The sequence below is a fragment of the Lycium barbarum genome, chromosome 4 (genome assembly GCF_019175385.1).
Source record: "Lycium barbarum isolate Lr01 chromosome 4, ASM1917538v2, whole genome shotgun sequence".
NCBI classification, from domain to species: domain Eukaryota; kingdom Viridiplantae; phylum Streptophyta; class Magnoliopsida; order Solanales; family Solanaceae; genus Lycium; species Lycium barbarum.
In genome coordinates this window covers 27,331,744-27,346,812 of record NC_083340.1, presented here as the reverse complement: position 1 = coordinate 27,346,812, position 15,069 = coordinate 27,331,744, and the positions used below count along the sequence as shown (strand labels likewise).

The following is a 15,069-nucleotide window of genomic DNA, read 5'->3' as shown; positions in this document are numbered from 1 at the left end:
GACTTATTATGATTGACCACATATATTATCTATTTTAAGATTTAAACCCAAAGTAACTACACCGTTTAACCCGACCCGTTCTTTTAAGCTAATCCCACATTCAATTCTCATTTTAGATGCAACATTCAAATGTAATTATGTGTGGGTTTATCTAATTACAACTGAAAATGGCTCAAGAATTAATATTACAAAATTTAAAAGAGATAAGGGTCAAAAACACACCTAAACTATCATCATATAGTTAGCAAAACACACCTAAACTATCACTATATAGTTAGCAAAACACACCTGAACGCTGACTAGACTAAAATTTTGACCTCACTCACCTAAATGCGCGTGAAGCAAAATTTTATCAAAAAATTTCGTCCATTTGGCATATGTAACTGCTATATATTTGCTGACTCATTATTATTTTTATTTTTTTAAAATTTTCCAATTAATTCTTTAAAACCCTAAGCTCTCCCCTTTCTTCTTCATCATTTCTCAACCATTTTTCTTCATTTCTTCTTCTCATGTACAAATTTTTTCATTTATTTCTTCTTCATTATCAACCTTGTTCTTCATTTTCTTCTTTTGTAAGGGCTAATTAAATTTTCTCCTCCTTTTTGTTTCCGTTCATCTTTTTGGGGGAAAATTGGAGCTTAATTGGGGGAAAGCAAGACACCAACCACGCCAGAGACGAGACCGCTGTCAAAGAAGAAGAGAATCTCCGGTGAGAATTTTATAAACGGTGAGACCCATTAAATTTTTACAATGACCATATTTTCTAATTTTACCCAAATATATTACCCCTTAACTTTTAACATTTATTTATCCATGTGGAATTAACTTCTGCCACAGGGGAATTATTTATCCACGTGGAATACCACGTGGCACTGTTATTAAACGAAAAAAGGGAGTGTAGTACACGCACCATCATATATAAATTCAGGTGTATTTTGCTAACTATATAGTAATAGTTTAGGTATATTTTGCTCACTTTGGATAGTTCAGGTACGCAAAAAAAAAAAAAAAGTGATAATTTTAAAATTATCATAAAATACAAGGGCCATAATTGCAAAACATTTGCAACATTTGAACTAGTATCAAATACTACTTTGTTCCCCTTGTCAGTGCTCTCTAGTGCGCGGTCTTAACAGAGATTCAAATAGCTTGTTGAAACTTTGATTCGTAACCACAAAAACAAACTTCCAATTTCAAATCCATGAAAGCCAACACAAATTTGTGAACAAATATTCAATTGGGGTTTCTTCTTCTTCTAATGGCTTCTGATACTCCTCGAGCACGCATTGATCAAGTAATTTACCTTCTTCTTTTCATTTTCATCTCCTTAAAAACCCTAGTTTTTTCAATTGTTCCTGTTTTTTTTTATCACTTAGGAAACATATAATTGTGCTGTTTTTTTTCTTTTCTCAGTAGTAAAGGGATTCATGTTGCTGTTGTTGTAGTAGTAAAGAGAGTAGTAAGTAGAAACTTGTGTATTATAGTAAAGGCGAGATTTTTTCTTGTTTTCTTCTGTTGTTATTTGATTTCGTGGATATTTTTTCTTTTATTTTCTCCGAGGGTGTGTTCCATATGAAGGAAAATGTTTTCTTGAAAAATAGCTAGTTTTTTTAACTTATTTTCTTGGGTTCTGTAAGTAAGTAAAAAATACTATCCTAAAAGCATTGTATATAATCTAGAGGTGGGTGGGGGCGGGGGGTAGGGGAGGGTGCGGGGTTGGGTTGTTGTTGGTGGTGGTGTTGGTGTTTGGTGGGGGGTGGGGGGGGGTAGGAGTGGGTGTGAAGATGAGGTGAGTTCGAGGGTGCGGAGGGGACAATGAACATGGAATACCACCTGTGAGACTTGTTTTCCCTACTTCCATCAGGGAGGTAATTTTCCTTATTTTTCAGGAACTTTTTTTCCTAAAGAAAATGTTCTCCAAAAATTTTGGCCAACCGAACATGAGAAAACTGGAAAACATGTTCCAGAACCATACCAAACACACCCCTAATCTCAGTATGGGAAGCTTCTACGCTGAGTTTGAGATTCACACGAGTCAACAAAGATGTTAAAGAATTCAATTGAAAGGTCTCTGCCGATGCCATGGATTACGCTTTAACAGTTATTAATTCTATATGATTCTTAATTGAGCAGTTGCAGTAGATTCAATCTTGCATCACTTCCACATGACGGGGGCAATTTTATCTCCCGTTATTTCTTTTTTCCTTTGTTATCATGCTTTGATGATTATGGATTGTCCTTTCTAATATTTGGTATATTTTGTTCTGTTGACTACTGTTATATTAGTTCTTTGCTTCAAAAAAGAAGAGGAAGTCCCTATCACCAAGTCTGAAACCTGCAAGAGCCAGGAAAGATGTTAAGACTTCACAGGAAGGGTCTCCTTGCACGAAAGGTTCGTTGGATGGGTTTTTAGTGACTTCTCAGGATGATAGTAAACCTTCGCACGAAGCTAGAGGCACACCGGTTAAGAGAAACCTGACATTAGAGATTGGTCCATATCTAAGAGATGAAAATAAAGAGAGTAATTTTTTGGTGGAAGCACAATCTACAACTTTTGATACAAAAACTTCAAAGGAGAAGTCTGTTATTTCCCCTGACTCACATGTTGTTGAAAATAGAGGTCATGGAGAAGATGTCTTGGTTACTACACAGGTTACCGGAAACTCAGAACTTAAGCAATTTGCTACGAACTTCTTGTCATTATACTGCAGGTAATGCCTTTTATTCTTGATTTTCTGGTGGTGATTTGTTTCGTGGCTAATGTGGTCACTAAGCTGGATTTGTCTGCATATTGTTTAACTTGGTAACTTTTCTATGTTTTCCTGAATTCGGTGAACTGCCTTCTAGTTCAAGTTTACCTTCAGCGCAGAATGAGGGTGCTAGTAAACGGAGTGGTAGCCCTTCCATTCTTGATGCGGATAATGAGAATGCAAAGAGAATCCGCTGCATCTCGAGTGAAAATAATTCTAATATCAACAGAAACTCTAATTCTGAGGGCGCAACTTTAAATTCTATTGAGGTAGGTATTTTAAATTTTTTCACACTACCGCAATGTTGATTCACCAATCTTTGTTAACTTCATTGAGAATTTGCATCTTATGCTAGATAACAGAGGGGAATACATCAGGTGAAGCTCGGATAAGCTTGAGAAAATGCAACAATCTACCTGTCATTGGGTCAACTGAATCTGAGACACCTGGTTCAACATCTACGAAGCTTCGTGTTGGTGATACTCCCAAGTCAAGTCGTGGTAGCTCCATTTTTTCACCCGGCGAAACATTTTGGAATGAAGCAATTCAGGTTGCTGATGGTTTGTTTGCCGGAAGTGATAAATTTTCTCTTCAAGCAGCACAAGAGTCTGACGCTTTGAAAACTCATAATGAGATAATCAATTCCAATAATCTTGGAAATGGAGAGTGTGGCAATAAGTCCCACAAAACATTTAATGAAGGTATAGAGACAGTTTCTGATGCCGGCGTTTTTTCTGCTGTTGGTTCATTGAGGAAGTTGGGAAAGGATCTGGATGGAGAGAAGTCCCCCATGCCGGTTAAGCATTTTGATTTTGCCTCTGACGAGAAAAATTCCGATGCTTTACAATCTCACAGAAGTAACATGGACATCCAGACTATTAGTGGCAAAGGATCCCAAGATCATGTAAATTTGAGTAGCTATCCTGTCCTCAGCCATTGCAAGGCAGCTCAAGCAAAAGGCAAGATCCTTGAAGTTCAAAACATGACTCCAGAATGTCGTGCTGCTAAGGGTAACAAGAATGTGCTTATCCACGATACTGATATAATGGCATCAACGACACCTCCGGAGAAACTTAATAGTTGTACAGCTAATTCCTTATCAAGTAAAGACAACACTCCTTCAAGTATGGCACCACTAAAGAATCATTTAGATCTCAACCATTGGCTACCTTCTGAAATATGCAACATTTACAGGAAAAAGGGTATTTCAAAATTGTACTCATGGCAGGTACGCTGTTTACCTTTAGCTGAATCTTGTGTTGAGATTGTGAGGTGTAAGAAGATTCATATTTTATAGATCTGGAATGATTGATTGGCCCCTTTGCATCAAGCATGCAATGGATCTTCATTTGTACAAACAGGAGTCAACAAAGAGTAGATAACTGAATCTTCATTTGTCTAATTATTGGAACCTTTGACACATAATAGAATTTTTCACTAATTGATTTCTAGGTTTGATTCAGACCAAATTAGTATATTCTACCAAAATGCCGGAAACAAATTTTGTGTTCATCGAAATGTCGTATCAATTTTTCAACTCTTTGACACTGTTTTTGGTTTTCTTGTAAATCCTTTAGCATTTTCCATAATGATATAAGTAGATCAAGAAAAAAGAGAAACCGTTTAGCAAATAGCAAATAATTTCTGGAAGAAAAGGGAATCACATATCAAAAGCAAAGTTTGACTTGGTTGGGATTGTGTGTCAACAGAGAAAAATTGTAGGATAAAACTAGCAAGAAGATCATATATATCTTGGTTTGGGGATGGAGGGAGTGAAGAAAAATTATAATAGAAAATGAAAACGACAATTGACCTTGCATGAATTAGGGGAGATGTATATTGAGAGTGTGTTAGGGAAGAGAGACAACATTGCATCAAGAAAGAGAGAAGTTCGTTTCAAATTTTGTGTCGGGAAGGGACTAGTGATCTAGGTTTGGAGAAGCGATGAAGGGATAGGCTAGGGAGAGGGAAGTAGGCTCATGTCCTCAGTAGGAGAACAATCATGAACAGAAGTAGGGGAAGTTGCAAGAGTTTAAGAAGTGTCATTTGATGGAATGTCGACTTTATTGCTTCCATTGAGGTGAGGTAGAGAGGAGGAAGAAAAATTACTTTGGGTTTGATCTTGCACCATCTATATTTGAAGGTCAAAATGGTTTGTCTTTTTCTTGATTTAATGTCAAGTTTGGTTAACCAATACCATCTCACCGAAGACACCGCATCCAACTTCGTGCGCCCGCTATGTTAAAGATATGGTGGTCTGGGTTAGATACTGAACAACAAAGGAAAGTCACCGGCTGTTTAGGACATTTACCTTCCCTTATGACTATGAAGGGTCGTAGAGAGTTGATTGAGGTGCTTACCGGATATTGGGACTGCGATAGGATGGTTTTCAGATTTGGTAAGATAGAGATGACCCAACTTTGTAGGAGATCCGAGACTGCATAGACAGTAATGGGACTTGCATAAGAAGGAGAAGAAAACCCGATCACAACCTCTTAGTCCCAAACAAACCTACCCCTGCCAAAATCATGAAACAACTCTCCCTAGCCAATGCCGAATGGATCTTTGGACCAACTGTAGCTTTTGGGGACTTATACCGTCGTTTTGGAACGAAAGAAGGATTTGTGGGCTACTCCATGGAATTCCAAACCTACAAAGATTGGGAAGCAACCCGAGCCTTAGTGTTTGCCATATGCCGGTTGGGAATCATGGTCTTTCCCCAAAACATATATCTATCCATTGATACCCGTGTCATTTATCCATTGATACACCATAACGTTCGACCTTAAAAGCTCAACTCTCCCTTTTACTTTCCATATCATCTTCCATGGCCATCCTACCTCTTGATTGTTTGATGTGTTCATGTTCCTGTATGCTGAATTTACAGTGAACATTTACATCCCTTTACTGTCAATCTTCCATACCATAGTGTCTCTTTCCCCTGTTAAAAGTGTGCAAAAATGGAGTAAAAAGCATAATGAAAATGTACATTAGATGAAATTTAACACATTTAATTAAAATACGATGGAGGGATGGAATGGAGGACTGTTAGTAGAGTGTTACGCCATGGGAGGACACCGTTCAGAGTGAAAGACATGTTCTATATAACAGTTCTAAGATCTACATTGTTATATTGGAAACGATGTTGGGCTTTTAAGGTCGCAAATATCCACAAAGATGGTGTATTCACGCGCCTAAAAGAGAGCGTATCCACGCTATTTGCCACGTAAGCGTCCAGGCGGTTAAGGTTATCAAACTGCCAAGTTCGTAGAATAATTCGGATTTAAAATTGTTCAGATGTGCCCCGCCCCGAATAAACGGTGCCAAGTCCGGGTGGGTGGCTTGGGGTGGGGGTGGGTGGGTCTTGAGGTATTATGCCCAGAAATTAGTACTATAAGAAAACTAGTTTGTAAATCTAAATTATAAACTTAAAAGTTAAAACTGCATTTTTGCATCTAAATCAAGAACTTAAATGGTTTTCAAACTTAGTTGCCACGACATTTACTTCATATTTACTCAATTGTAGTTTTTTCAGTTTCTTTGTCCATATAGTTGTATGCATTTTTGAAGGGGAGCCTTGGCGTAACTGCTTGTGGTCCGGCCCTTCCCCGGACCCCGCACATAGCGGGAGCTTTAGTGCACCGGGCTGCCCTTTTTTTTATAGTTGTATGTATTTTTACTATTTTTTTCTTGCATTACATATGGGCAACACTATTACTCATCCTCAGTCAAATATATTTCCACCTATTCCCTTTTGCAGCTTGGTGGTGTTAGACTAGCATCCGGTTTTGTATAGTGCATTTTTCTTTGATCCATAGAAGCTTTGTTCTGGCTTACTTCTGTTCCCCATTGTTTACTAGTTTGTGCGATGAATTCTGTTTGAGGGTATTCAAGGCTTTAGAGGTTGAGGCTTCTACGAGAGATCACATTTGTTGTCAGTTTAAGTGTGAACAATTTATTCTTTATAGTGACAGTCTAATTGAAATTCATTCTGTGTCCTATAGGTTGATTGTCTTCAAGTGGATGGAGTTTTGCAGAACCGGAATCTTGTATATTGTGCTTCTACCAGGTCTGTAGCTGAGTGTAATTTGGACTCCTATTAAACATATTTACCATTTTCTTCACAATGTTGATGTTTTTTGTTAATTGTAAATTTGCAGGTTACCTGAATAGGATAGTTTATCAATGCTAGAATAAACAAATACGCCGTGTAGAAATATATCCACGATCTATACATTAGTTTTTTTTTTTTTTTTTGGTAACCGAGAAACTCCGGGTTGGTGGTGTACGGTTTGAAACTCGATGGATAATGAGCCCACCCTCTACCCTTTTCCACTTAAATGCCAAGCTTTTGTCTGCGGTAGGATTCGTACCGGTGATGTGCGCCTAATTCACATATCACGTGCTGCTCTTACTATTAGACCAAAGCCATAGGGCCTATACATTAATCATTATAAGTAGCGAAACAGTCTTATTCTAAAACTGCTTGATGTTGGAAGCTTTTTAAGTTGGTGAAGTTGTGGAATTTGGAGCATCTGTTACTAGTGTAAAGCCTGGGTTGAGTTGTATTAGTGTCTTGAAGATTGTTTAAGATGTCCATCAAACGAAGTGCTAGTCTACATTATTTCTGTTACTGGTCTTAAATTAGTAGTACATTAGTTTGATTTTACCTACTGCGGGGCATGGGGTGATCTTATACTCTGGTTTTAAATTAGCAGTACATTAGTTTGATTTTACCTAAATTTGTTTAAACAATTTTTTGTTTATACTCTGTAAAAAGAAAAGAATCTTTATGAGGTCCATACTTGCTCTCGGACCATTTAAGTTGGTCCAAGTCATTACATTTTGTTTGCTGCTCTGAATTTTTTGCGCTCTTGGATTATTTAATTGTTCCAAGTCATTACTTATTGCTTTCTGCTCAGGATATTCGTATTTTTTTTTTCTTTCTTTCAGGAAGTTGAAAATTTCTTACTCAACCAAAATGAATGTCAATCCAAAAACAAACTATTGCTATCCTCTTCTTTAGTACCTTCATTGTGGTTTATGTTGCTAATGCTGTATTTTTGTTCTGCTAGCATTATTACAATAATTGTCAGTTGTCACTATTATAATGATCTTTTTATTGTTTTTTATTGGAGGACAATGTTGTTACCTCCTAATTGTCCAATCCTGCATCTAGTACTTTCAGCAATGGTGCCGGGACACTATAAACTTTGTTAGATCATTACAGTACATGCTACTAGTAATTGCAGCTTAAAGAACTTGTTTCCTTGTTAGCAACAATTGCTTTATAACTGTGAATTGTAGATATATAGTTCTTGCATGAGATATCTACCAATTAGTTGGAACTACATAGATCAATAATCGAATTCCGTAAAATTTTGTTCCTCATAAGTATGTACGCTATTGACAAGCTGAAACAGGAAGCTGTGGTTTTTTGTTGTTGTCCTCTGAGTGCAGTGTTTATATGTTAGTCTTGTATGATTAATTCGTTAAGGTGATTTTTAAAGTTCCACTGCAACAGTGAGGTGGTTATTAGTGTCTTTCCATAAGGTTTGATTTCTCAGTTTGGCACATTCAAAAAATTGAGATACCATATTAGGCAAAAAGTTATTTTGAAATTTAACTTGATCTATCAATTTGCTTCTTAAGTCATGAAACTGTACTTATCTGAAACCTCTCTTTTTGAAGAGTCCAGAAACTGTTAATTTTCTTATGGTAGCCAAAAAAAATAAAAAGGTATGGAATTTTTTGCGAGATGCAATTCCTCCACACAACACACAAGAGAGGGTGAGAGAGACAGAGCTTGATTTTCGGCTAAATGAAAAACAAAAGTTCAACAAGCATAATTGCTATTGGTATCACAATGCCAGTGCTTGATACCGATCTTACATAACCTTGCCCAATAGAAGCTGATTCAGATCTTGTCCTTAATCAGTCGGCCACCAAAAATCATCTTGTATATTCTCTACTTTTTGTACCTTTTCAGCTGTAAGCATAGTTTTGTCGGCCATATAGAAAGCTAAAAAGAAGTTTTTTTCGACTTCTGGTGAGCCAGGTAGCTTGTTAGCTGCCCCAACATCAGAACTACAAAGTTTTAACATATAAAGACTTGAGGAATAAAAATCCTCTTACTATATCTTGTCTACTTAGCCCGAATCCTATTTCTGGCACTTACCTGTGGCAAAGAGGCTAATACAATTCATCTGCCCCCCACCCCGCCCACCCCCACCCTCTTTCTACAGTCTAGCTGTTAAGAAACCCTTTAGACAAATTTGTTGCCCCAAATATTTGATCTTTTGTCTCTTACCTGGTTATAACCTGCTTTAAATGAACTTGCAAATCACAGATGACAGAACTTGAACCTTTTTTTTTTTGATGACAGAATTTGAACCTTATATTTTACTGGCTTGAAGTATTTGATTTGCAAGATTCAATTATCTGGTTCAGATGAAGTACTATTGTCTTTTCCCTTATTTTCTTTTTTTGCACCTAAGTTAAGGGCTTTGCATACAATGTTGGAATTTCACTTTATGAGTTTTTCCTCCTCTAATCCTATAGTTCCTCTAAACTATGTGTGATAATTTCCATAGGAGTGTTTCTCCAGTCTTGCACAATTGAGGCGGTCCTTCAAATTTTGCTAAGTGAATATAAATATAGCTATTGACATGCGCATTTTCCTTCATATCTTGGTTTCTTGATCAGGTCCTTTAATATTGTTTTTCCCTTTGGGTATTAAAGTTCAGGAAGCCACTACAAGTAGAAATTCTGTTCTGGAAATATTGCTTTTGCTATCTGTTGTTCTGTACTGATACTGTCATGTAACAGATTTCATAGTGTCTCTCTGTTGTTTAACCAGGTCTTTTAATTTTCTGTAGTGCTGGTAAAAGTTTTGTTGCCGAGATATTAATGTTACGGAGAATTTTATCATCCGGAAAAATGGGTCTTCTTGTGCTTCCATATGTATCCATTTGTGCAGAGAAGGTGAAGTTTATCTTTTCGCTTTCAAAGTGGTCTTTTTTTTTTTTTATAAGTAGCTTTAAGTGGTCTTTACTATGCATATGTAGCATTAATAGTATATTTACTTTGTCTAGTGTCCTGTTTAAACTTGTTCAGGCAGAACATCTTGAGGTCCTTCTGGAACCAGTTGGGAAGCATGTTCGCAGTTATTATGGTAATCAGGGAGGTGGTAGTCTTCCAAAGGATACCGCTATAGCTGTCTGCACTATTGAGAAGGCAAATTCCTTAATTAACCGACTGCTAGAAGAGGGTCGTTTGTCAGAGCTTGGTATCATTGTGATTGATGAACTCCACATGGTATTGACTTTGAAGTTCTTTTCTACTATTGTTTTATCTTATTTTAATGATATCCACCTAAACCCTCCCATCATTTTATGCTCACCTTCTGTTTGCTCAAAGCTGCAGTTTTGGCGTCTTTGCTGAAACTCATAATTTTATTCGTCTTGATCTCACGAGTTGCTTTCATGGTAGGTTGGAGACCAGAATAGGGGTTATCTATTGGAGTTGATGCTGACCAAGCTTCGCTATGCATCTGGTGAAGGAAATACAGAGTCATCCAGTGGAGAAACTTCAGGTATGAGCAGTGGAAAAGTTGGCCTTGCTGGCAGCCTCCAAATTGTTGGCATGAGTGCAACTCTACCCAATGTGACAGCAGTCGCCGATTGGCTTCAAGTAAGATGAAATTCATAGCTTTTTTATTTCTTTCAATTAAAATCTGTATTGGTAACACCTCATGACAATTTCAGAAGTATGTAAAAGTTGGGTATATGGCTCAACCAGTCATCCATAAAGTTCGTCCAGCTATCTATACAGAAGGGGATTCTCTCTTTACACCATAAGTGTTATATAAAACAAAAATCTGCATATCCTTACATCAAATAGGTGAACAACAAATAAGTCAAAAGAGATGTGATGTTGTTCTCCAAGCTTCCATCGTTTTCCAGTTTTCTGTAACTTCTAACAAATGTGAAACAAACAGAAGACATTGGTCCATAGCTGTTTTGTGAAGCTGCAATACTAATATAAGGTGGTTTGTGTCCTAATGACAACTGCTTACACAAGCAACACTAGCTCACTACATGAGGTGATCTGTGTCCTCTCTATTTCTCTCTTATTCAGATTATTTGTCATCTAGATTGAGTAAGAATTGAGTATTTTATTTGGTCAATTGGGTATTCCATAATATTCATTCACGCCATGAATGATTTTGCTTTGAACCCACCATACTACCATTTCCGTCTGCTAAGTAGCCAATAGTGATATAGTTCCCTTAGGAACTCTTCAACCTCATCCTACTCTGAATCCCGTGTTGCCATCCTTTAAAGTTGTTCGATCACACAACAGATCCTTCCAGAAGCTAATCCTTATCCCTGTACGTGATAGTATAACCAACCTACTTAGTGAACCTATCCTCCCCTTCAAAAACATAGAAGGGTTTTCTTTTGAAAGATCTTTGACAATGTCTCTTAATCTTCTAGTGTTGTACCTTGAGTTCTTGGCTCAAGAGCTTCACATCATATCGCCGGTGATAAATACTTTTTAATGACTATTTCGTATTCTCAATCTCTTCCAACATTCACATTGACAGATGGGTCCTAACCATGGCAACTGAAATAGGTCAAGCTTCATCCCATCTTTCTTTGACTTCAAATTTAGTCGTATATTTTTTCAGGCAGTGCCTTTAATCTCATACCAATGAGTTGTTTTCTTTAATGTATACTAGCTGTTTAGTCACTTTTCTCAATCACTCTGTTGCCAAGCACCACCACAATATGGGACGGATAATTGGTACCTAATGTGTCATATGGACTTCGTCACCCCAATTTTTTGAAGTCACCCATAGTTTGTCCTGTTTCCGTCGAGTTACTCCGTATAAGGTTGAAATATCCTAATCTATCTAATTTTTTTTTTTTAAATACCTGATTTGTCTCACCCGTCTATCTTCGAATGTTAGTCATGCCAACTTGGTAAACATGCCCGTTCTTCATTCTCTCATCGTCTTGATAATTTGCAAATGTCTGCTTTCTCTTTAGTCCATTCACATGTTTGGGTCCTGATTGAGTCAGCTCAACCTTGAGTTTCTTTTTATGTGTTAAAATCTTGATTTTTATGTTGTTCAACTCGATAAACAATCATCTGAATTCTTCCCTGTTAATTGTCATATGAGGAAAGGGAACAGTTGAAGCTACAGGTCATCTTGCTTTTAAACAATTTGAATCACCATCGCTGTTGTAATCTTAACTTAATCTATATTCCAGTCTTTTACTGTACCTGGTTGTGCTTTATGCATGTAAATATGGGGAATCAGCCTCTTTGTTCCTTCTATCCTGAATGTCTCATGAAGCTCTCTAAGTTGTTTCTTGCAGGCAGCTTTATATCAGACCGAGTTTCGACCTGTTCCATTGGAAGAATATGTAAAAGTCGGTAACACAATTTATAACCAAAAAATGGACATTGTCAGGACAATCTCAAAAGCAGCTGATCTTGGTGGTAAAGATCCAGATCACATCGTGGAGCTCTGCAATGAGGTATAGTTTTCTCTTTTACTTTTGTTAGTAGAACTTTATTTTGTCGAGAGAATTAATAGAAGGAAAACTACATCAATATGAGATTTATCAGGTTGTCCAAGAAGGCCACTCAGTGCTAATTTTCTGCTCAAGTCGCAAAGGATGTGAGTCTACTGCTAGGCATGTGGCGAAGTATCTTAAAAGATTTTCCTTGAACCACCTGAGCAGCCAAAATGAGTCAATTGATATTACCTCTGCAATTGATGCTTTGCGAAGATCTCCAGCTGGGTTGGATCCTATTCTGGAAGAGACTCTTCCTGCTGGTGTTGCCTATCACCATGCTGGACTCACGGTAATGTCATTTTAAAGTTGTGTATATTTTGTTGCTTAAGTACGCATATTGATTCTTACGTGTTACTTTTTTTCTTTAGTTCTCTAGGTTTTCCTGTTTTTCTTTTGTTGGTTCTTTCTCTATCTCGGAGTAAATCTCCATTCATCTGAGGCATCTTTTCTACTTTGAAGGTTGAGGAAAGAGAAACAGTTGAAACCTGTTACCGCAAAGGACTTGTACGTGTCTTAACAGCTACATCAACCTTAGCTGCAGGGGTTAACCTCCCTGCCCGGAGAGTTATTTTTCGACAACCGCGTATTGGTCGTGACTTTATTGATGGCACAAGATACCAACAGATGGCTGGTCGGGCTGGTCGGACTGGTATAGATACAAAAGGAGAGAGTGTACGTTTTGACCCTTTCCTATTCGTTTCTTTTCCTTGCTCAATCAGAGCTTGCATACTTGGAGAGGAAAAGGACTTTCAGTAACAATGTGTAATTTGTTGGTCTGATTTGCATGCTATTCTCTGTTACATGTTAGTTATCTTACAATTTTGAAGTTTTTACACCTGTTTGACTCAATTCTCATATATTACTATTTTTCTATCTGTATTTTCATTTTTTGATTTCTATTTAAGTCTTCACTGCTGCTGAAAATGTGCTATATTAAACTTAATGATGTTTTATTGTTTAAATACATCAGGTGCTGATCTGCAAACCAGAAGAGGTCAAACGAATAATGGCACTTGTTAATGAGAGCTGTCCACCGTTGCATTCTTGTTTATCTGAAGATAAGAATGGGATGATCCATTCAATAATGGAAGTTGTAGCTGGTGGTATTGTTCAAACAGCTAGTGACATTAACCGGTACGTTAGGTGTACCCTTCTCAATTCAACAAAACCATTTGATGATGTGGTTAAATCAGCACAAGATTCTCTTCGCTGGTTATGCCATAAAAAATTTCTTGGATGGAGTGAAGATACCAAGTTATACACAGTCACACCTCTTGGTCGTGCATCTTTTGGCAGTTCTCTCTCTCCTGAAGAATCACTGGTAATATCTGAAGTTGTTTCCACTTGCTATCACTTTATCATATTATCATTTCTTGTCAATTTGTTCTTTTACCCAAATGGTCCTTGTTTACATTTTCTGCAATTGAATAGAGTGCAAATATTGGGATGGGAATCCATTAATGGTTTTTTTAAAAAAAAAACTGGTATAGTTATATTCCTTAGCATTTAGGGAATCCATTAATGCTCATTCTCTTGTTTTCTAGGTTGTCTTGGATGATTTGATTAGAGCGAGGGAAGGGTTTGTGCTTGCATCTGATCTGCATGTTGTTTACTTAGTGACACCCATTAATGTTGATCTTGAGCCTGACTGGGAACTGTATTACCAGAGGTTCATGGAGTTGTCTGCCCTGGATCAGGTAACTGAACTGTAGATTTTTGCTGCATAATCATCAGTTCATTTCTATACCATTTTCAGAATCTCGTGATTTTTTTCTTTATTTCGTTTTGTTTGTTTGCTTTGGGCCGGGGGGGAGGGGGCATCTTTCCTCCTGTCTTTTCCATGAGATTGATCCTCATCCATCTTGTTGTGTTTGCTTGATTGAGTGTCAGAAAAATCCAAATTGATTTTCTTCATGCATAAGGATATTAGATTACCTAGTGTAGAGAAGATGGAAAATCATCACAAACCTCCTTACATGCTGCTAGATTGTTGTCACTTGCTGATTGTTTGGGAGTTGACCTTGGTTTTTGCTACACCTTTCACTCATCAGTAGATGAATAATATGACAACTAGACTTCACGCATTACCTGAGGCATGACTTCAACCCTTAAATTATTCAGCTCCTGTCAATTATCTAAAAGAATATTCATGTCCTGCCTTGACAAATAAGTATGGATTGGTTGAGCTTTCTAATGTTTATCAGTTTTAAAGGGAAAAGTGTGCTAATGATTCATGAGTATGCACTGAATAGTTGAAAAAGAGTTCTTGTGCACATGCAAGGTAGTGAGGTACTATAGTTTGGAGCTAATTTGTTGTTCTCCGAAACAGGAAGTGTATGACTCCTTAACATTAGCTGCATAACATAAGTTGTTTGTCTTCAAGGATTTGTAGCTGAATCATCTAGCATCATCAACTAGGATGCTAGGTTAACGGGTAAAATATGGAGTTTCTGTTTTCTTTCTCTGCCCTGAAATATCTTATCACCTCAAGAACTACTAGACAAAGAAAAGAAAATGTTTCTTCAACAGGAACATGTATTTTAATGATTGGTCACTTGGTTTTAAGTTCTCCATAGTCTATGCTAATTGAATACTTTAGCTTGAATAGTTAATCAGTTAATGTTCAAAGTGATTTTAATGCTTCAAGACTGCTTTCGTTTGCTATAAGGTGGCATGCCAAGATTTGAGGTCATCAGTTTGTGCTTGGTTACTAATATGATTATTTC

General features: G+C 37.2%; 1 protein-coding gene across 3 annotated transcripts in view; it reads left to right on the top strand.

Annotated features, from left to right (window-relative positions):
- Positions 1-1,081: 1,081 nt before the first annotated feature.
- LOC132635674 (helicase and polymerase-containing protein TEBICHI) overlaps positions 1,082-15,069 on the top strand; it is a 32,814-nt gene continuing 18,826 nt past the window's right edge. For 2 of the 3 annotated variants that reach the window (XM_060352156.1, XM_060352155.1), the window contains exons 1-13: positions 1,083-1,297; positions 2,290-2,714; positions 2,851-3,022; positions 3,109-3,981; positions 6,758-6,822; positions 9,632-9,737; positions 9,870-10,070; positions 10,245-10,445; positions 12,140-12,301; positions 12,393-12,632; positions 12,803-13,015; positions 13,314-13,664; positions 13,888-14,040. In XM_060352156.1, the coding sequence (XP_060208139.1) occupies positions 1,262-1,297; positions 2,290-2,714; positions 2,851-3,022; positions 3,109-3,981; positions 6,758-6,822; positions 9,632-9,737; positions 9,870-10,070; positions 10,245-10,445; positions 12,140-12,301; positions 12,393-12,632; positions 12,803-13,015; positions 13,314-13,664; positions 13,888-14,040 (3,198 nt within the window). In that variant the 5' untranslated portion in view covers positions 1,083-1,261. Of the gene's footprint in view, positions 1,298-2,289; positions 2,715-2,850; positions 3,023-3,108; positions 3,982-6,757; positions 6,823-9,631; positions 9,738-9,869; positions 10,071-10,244; positions 10,446-12,139; positions 12,302-12,392; positions 12,633-12,802; positions 13,016-13,313; positions 13,665-13,887; positions 14,041-15,069 lie in introns of all 3 variants that reach the window. The other variant, XM_060352157.1, reaches the window with a different exon arrangement.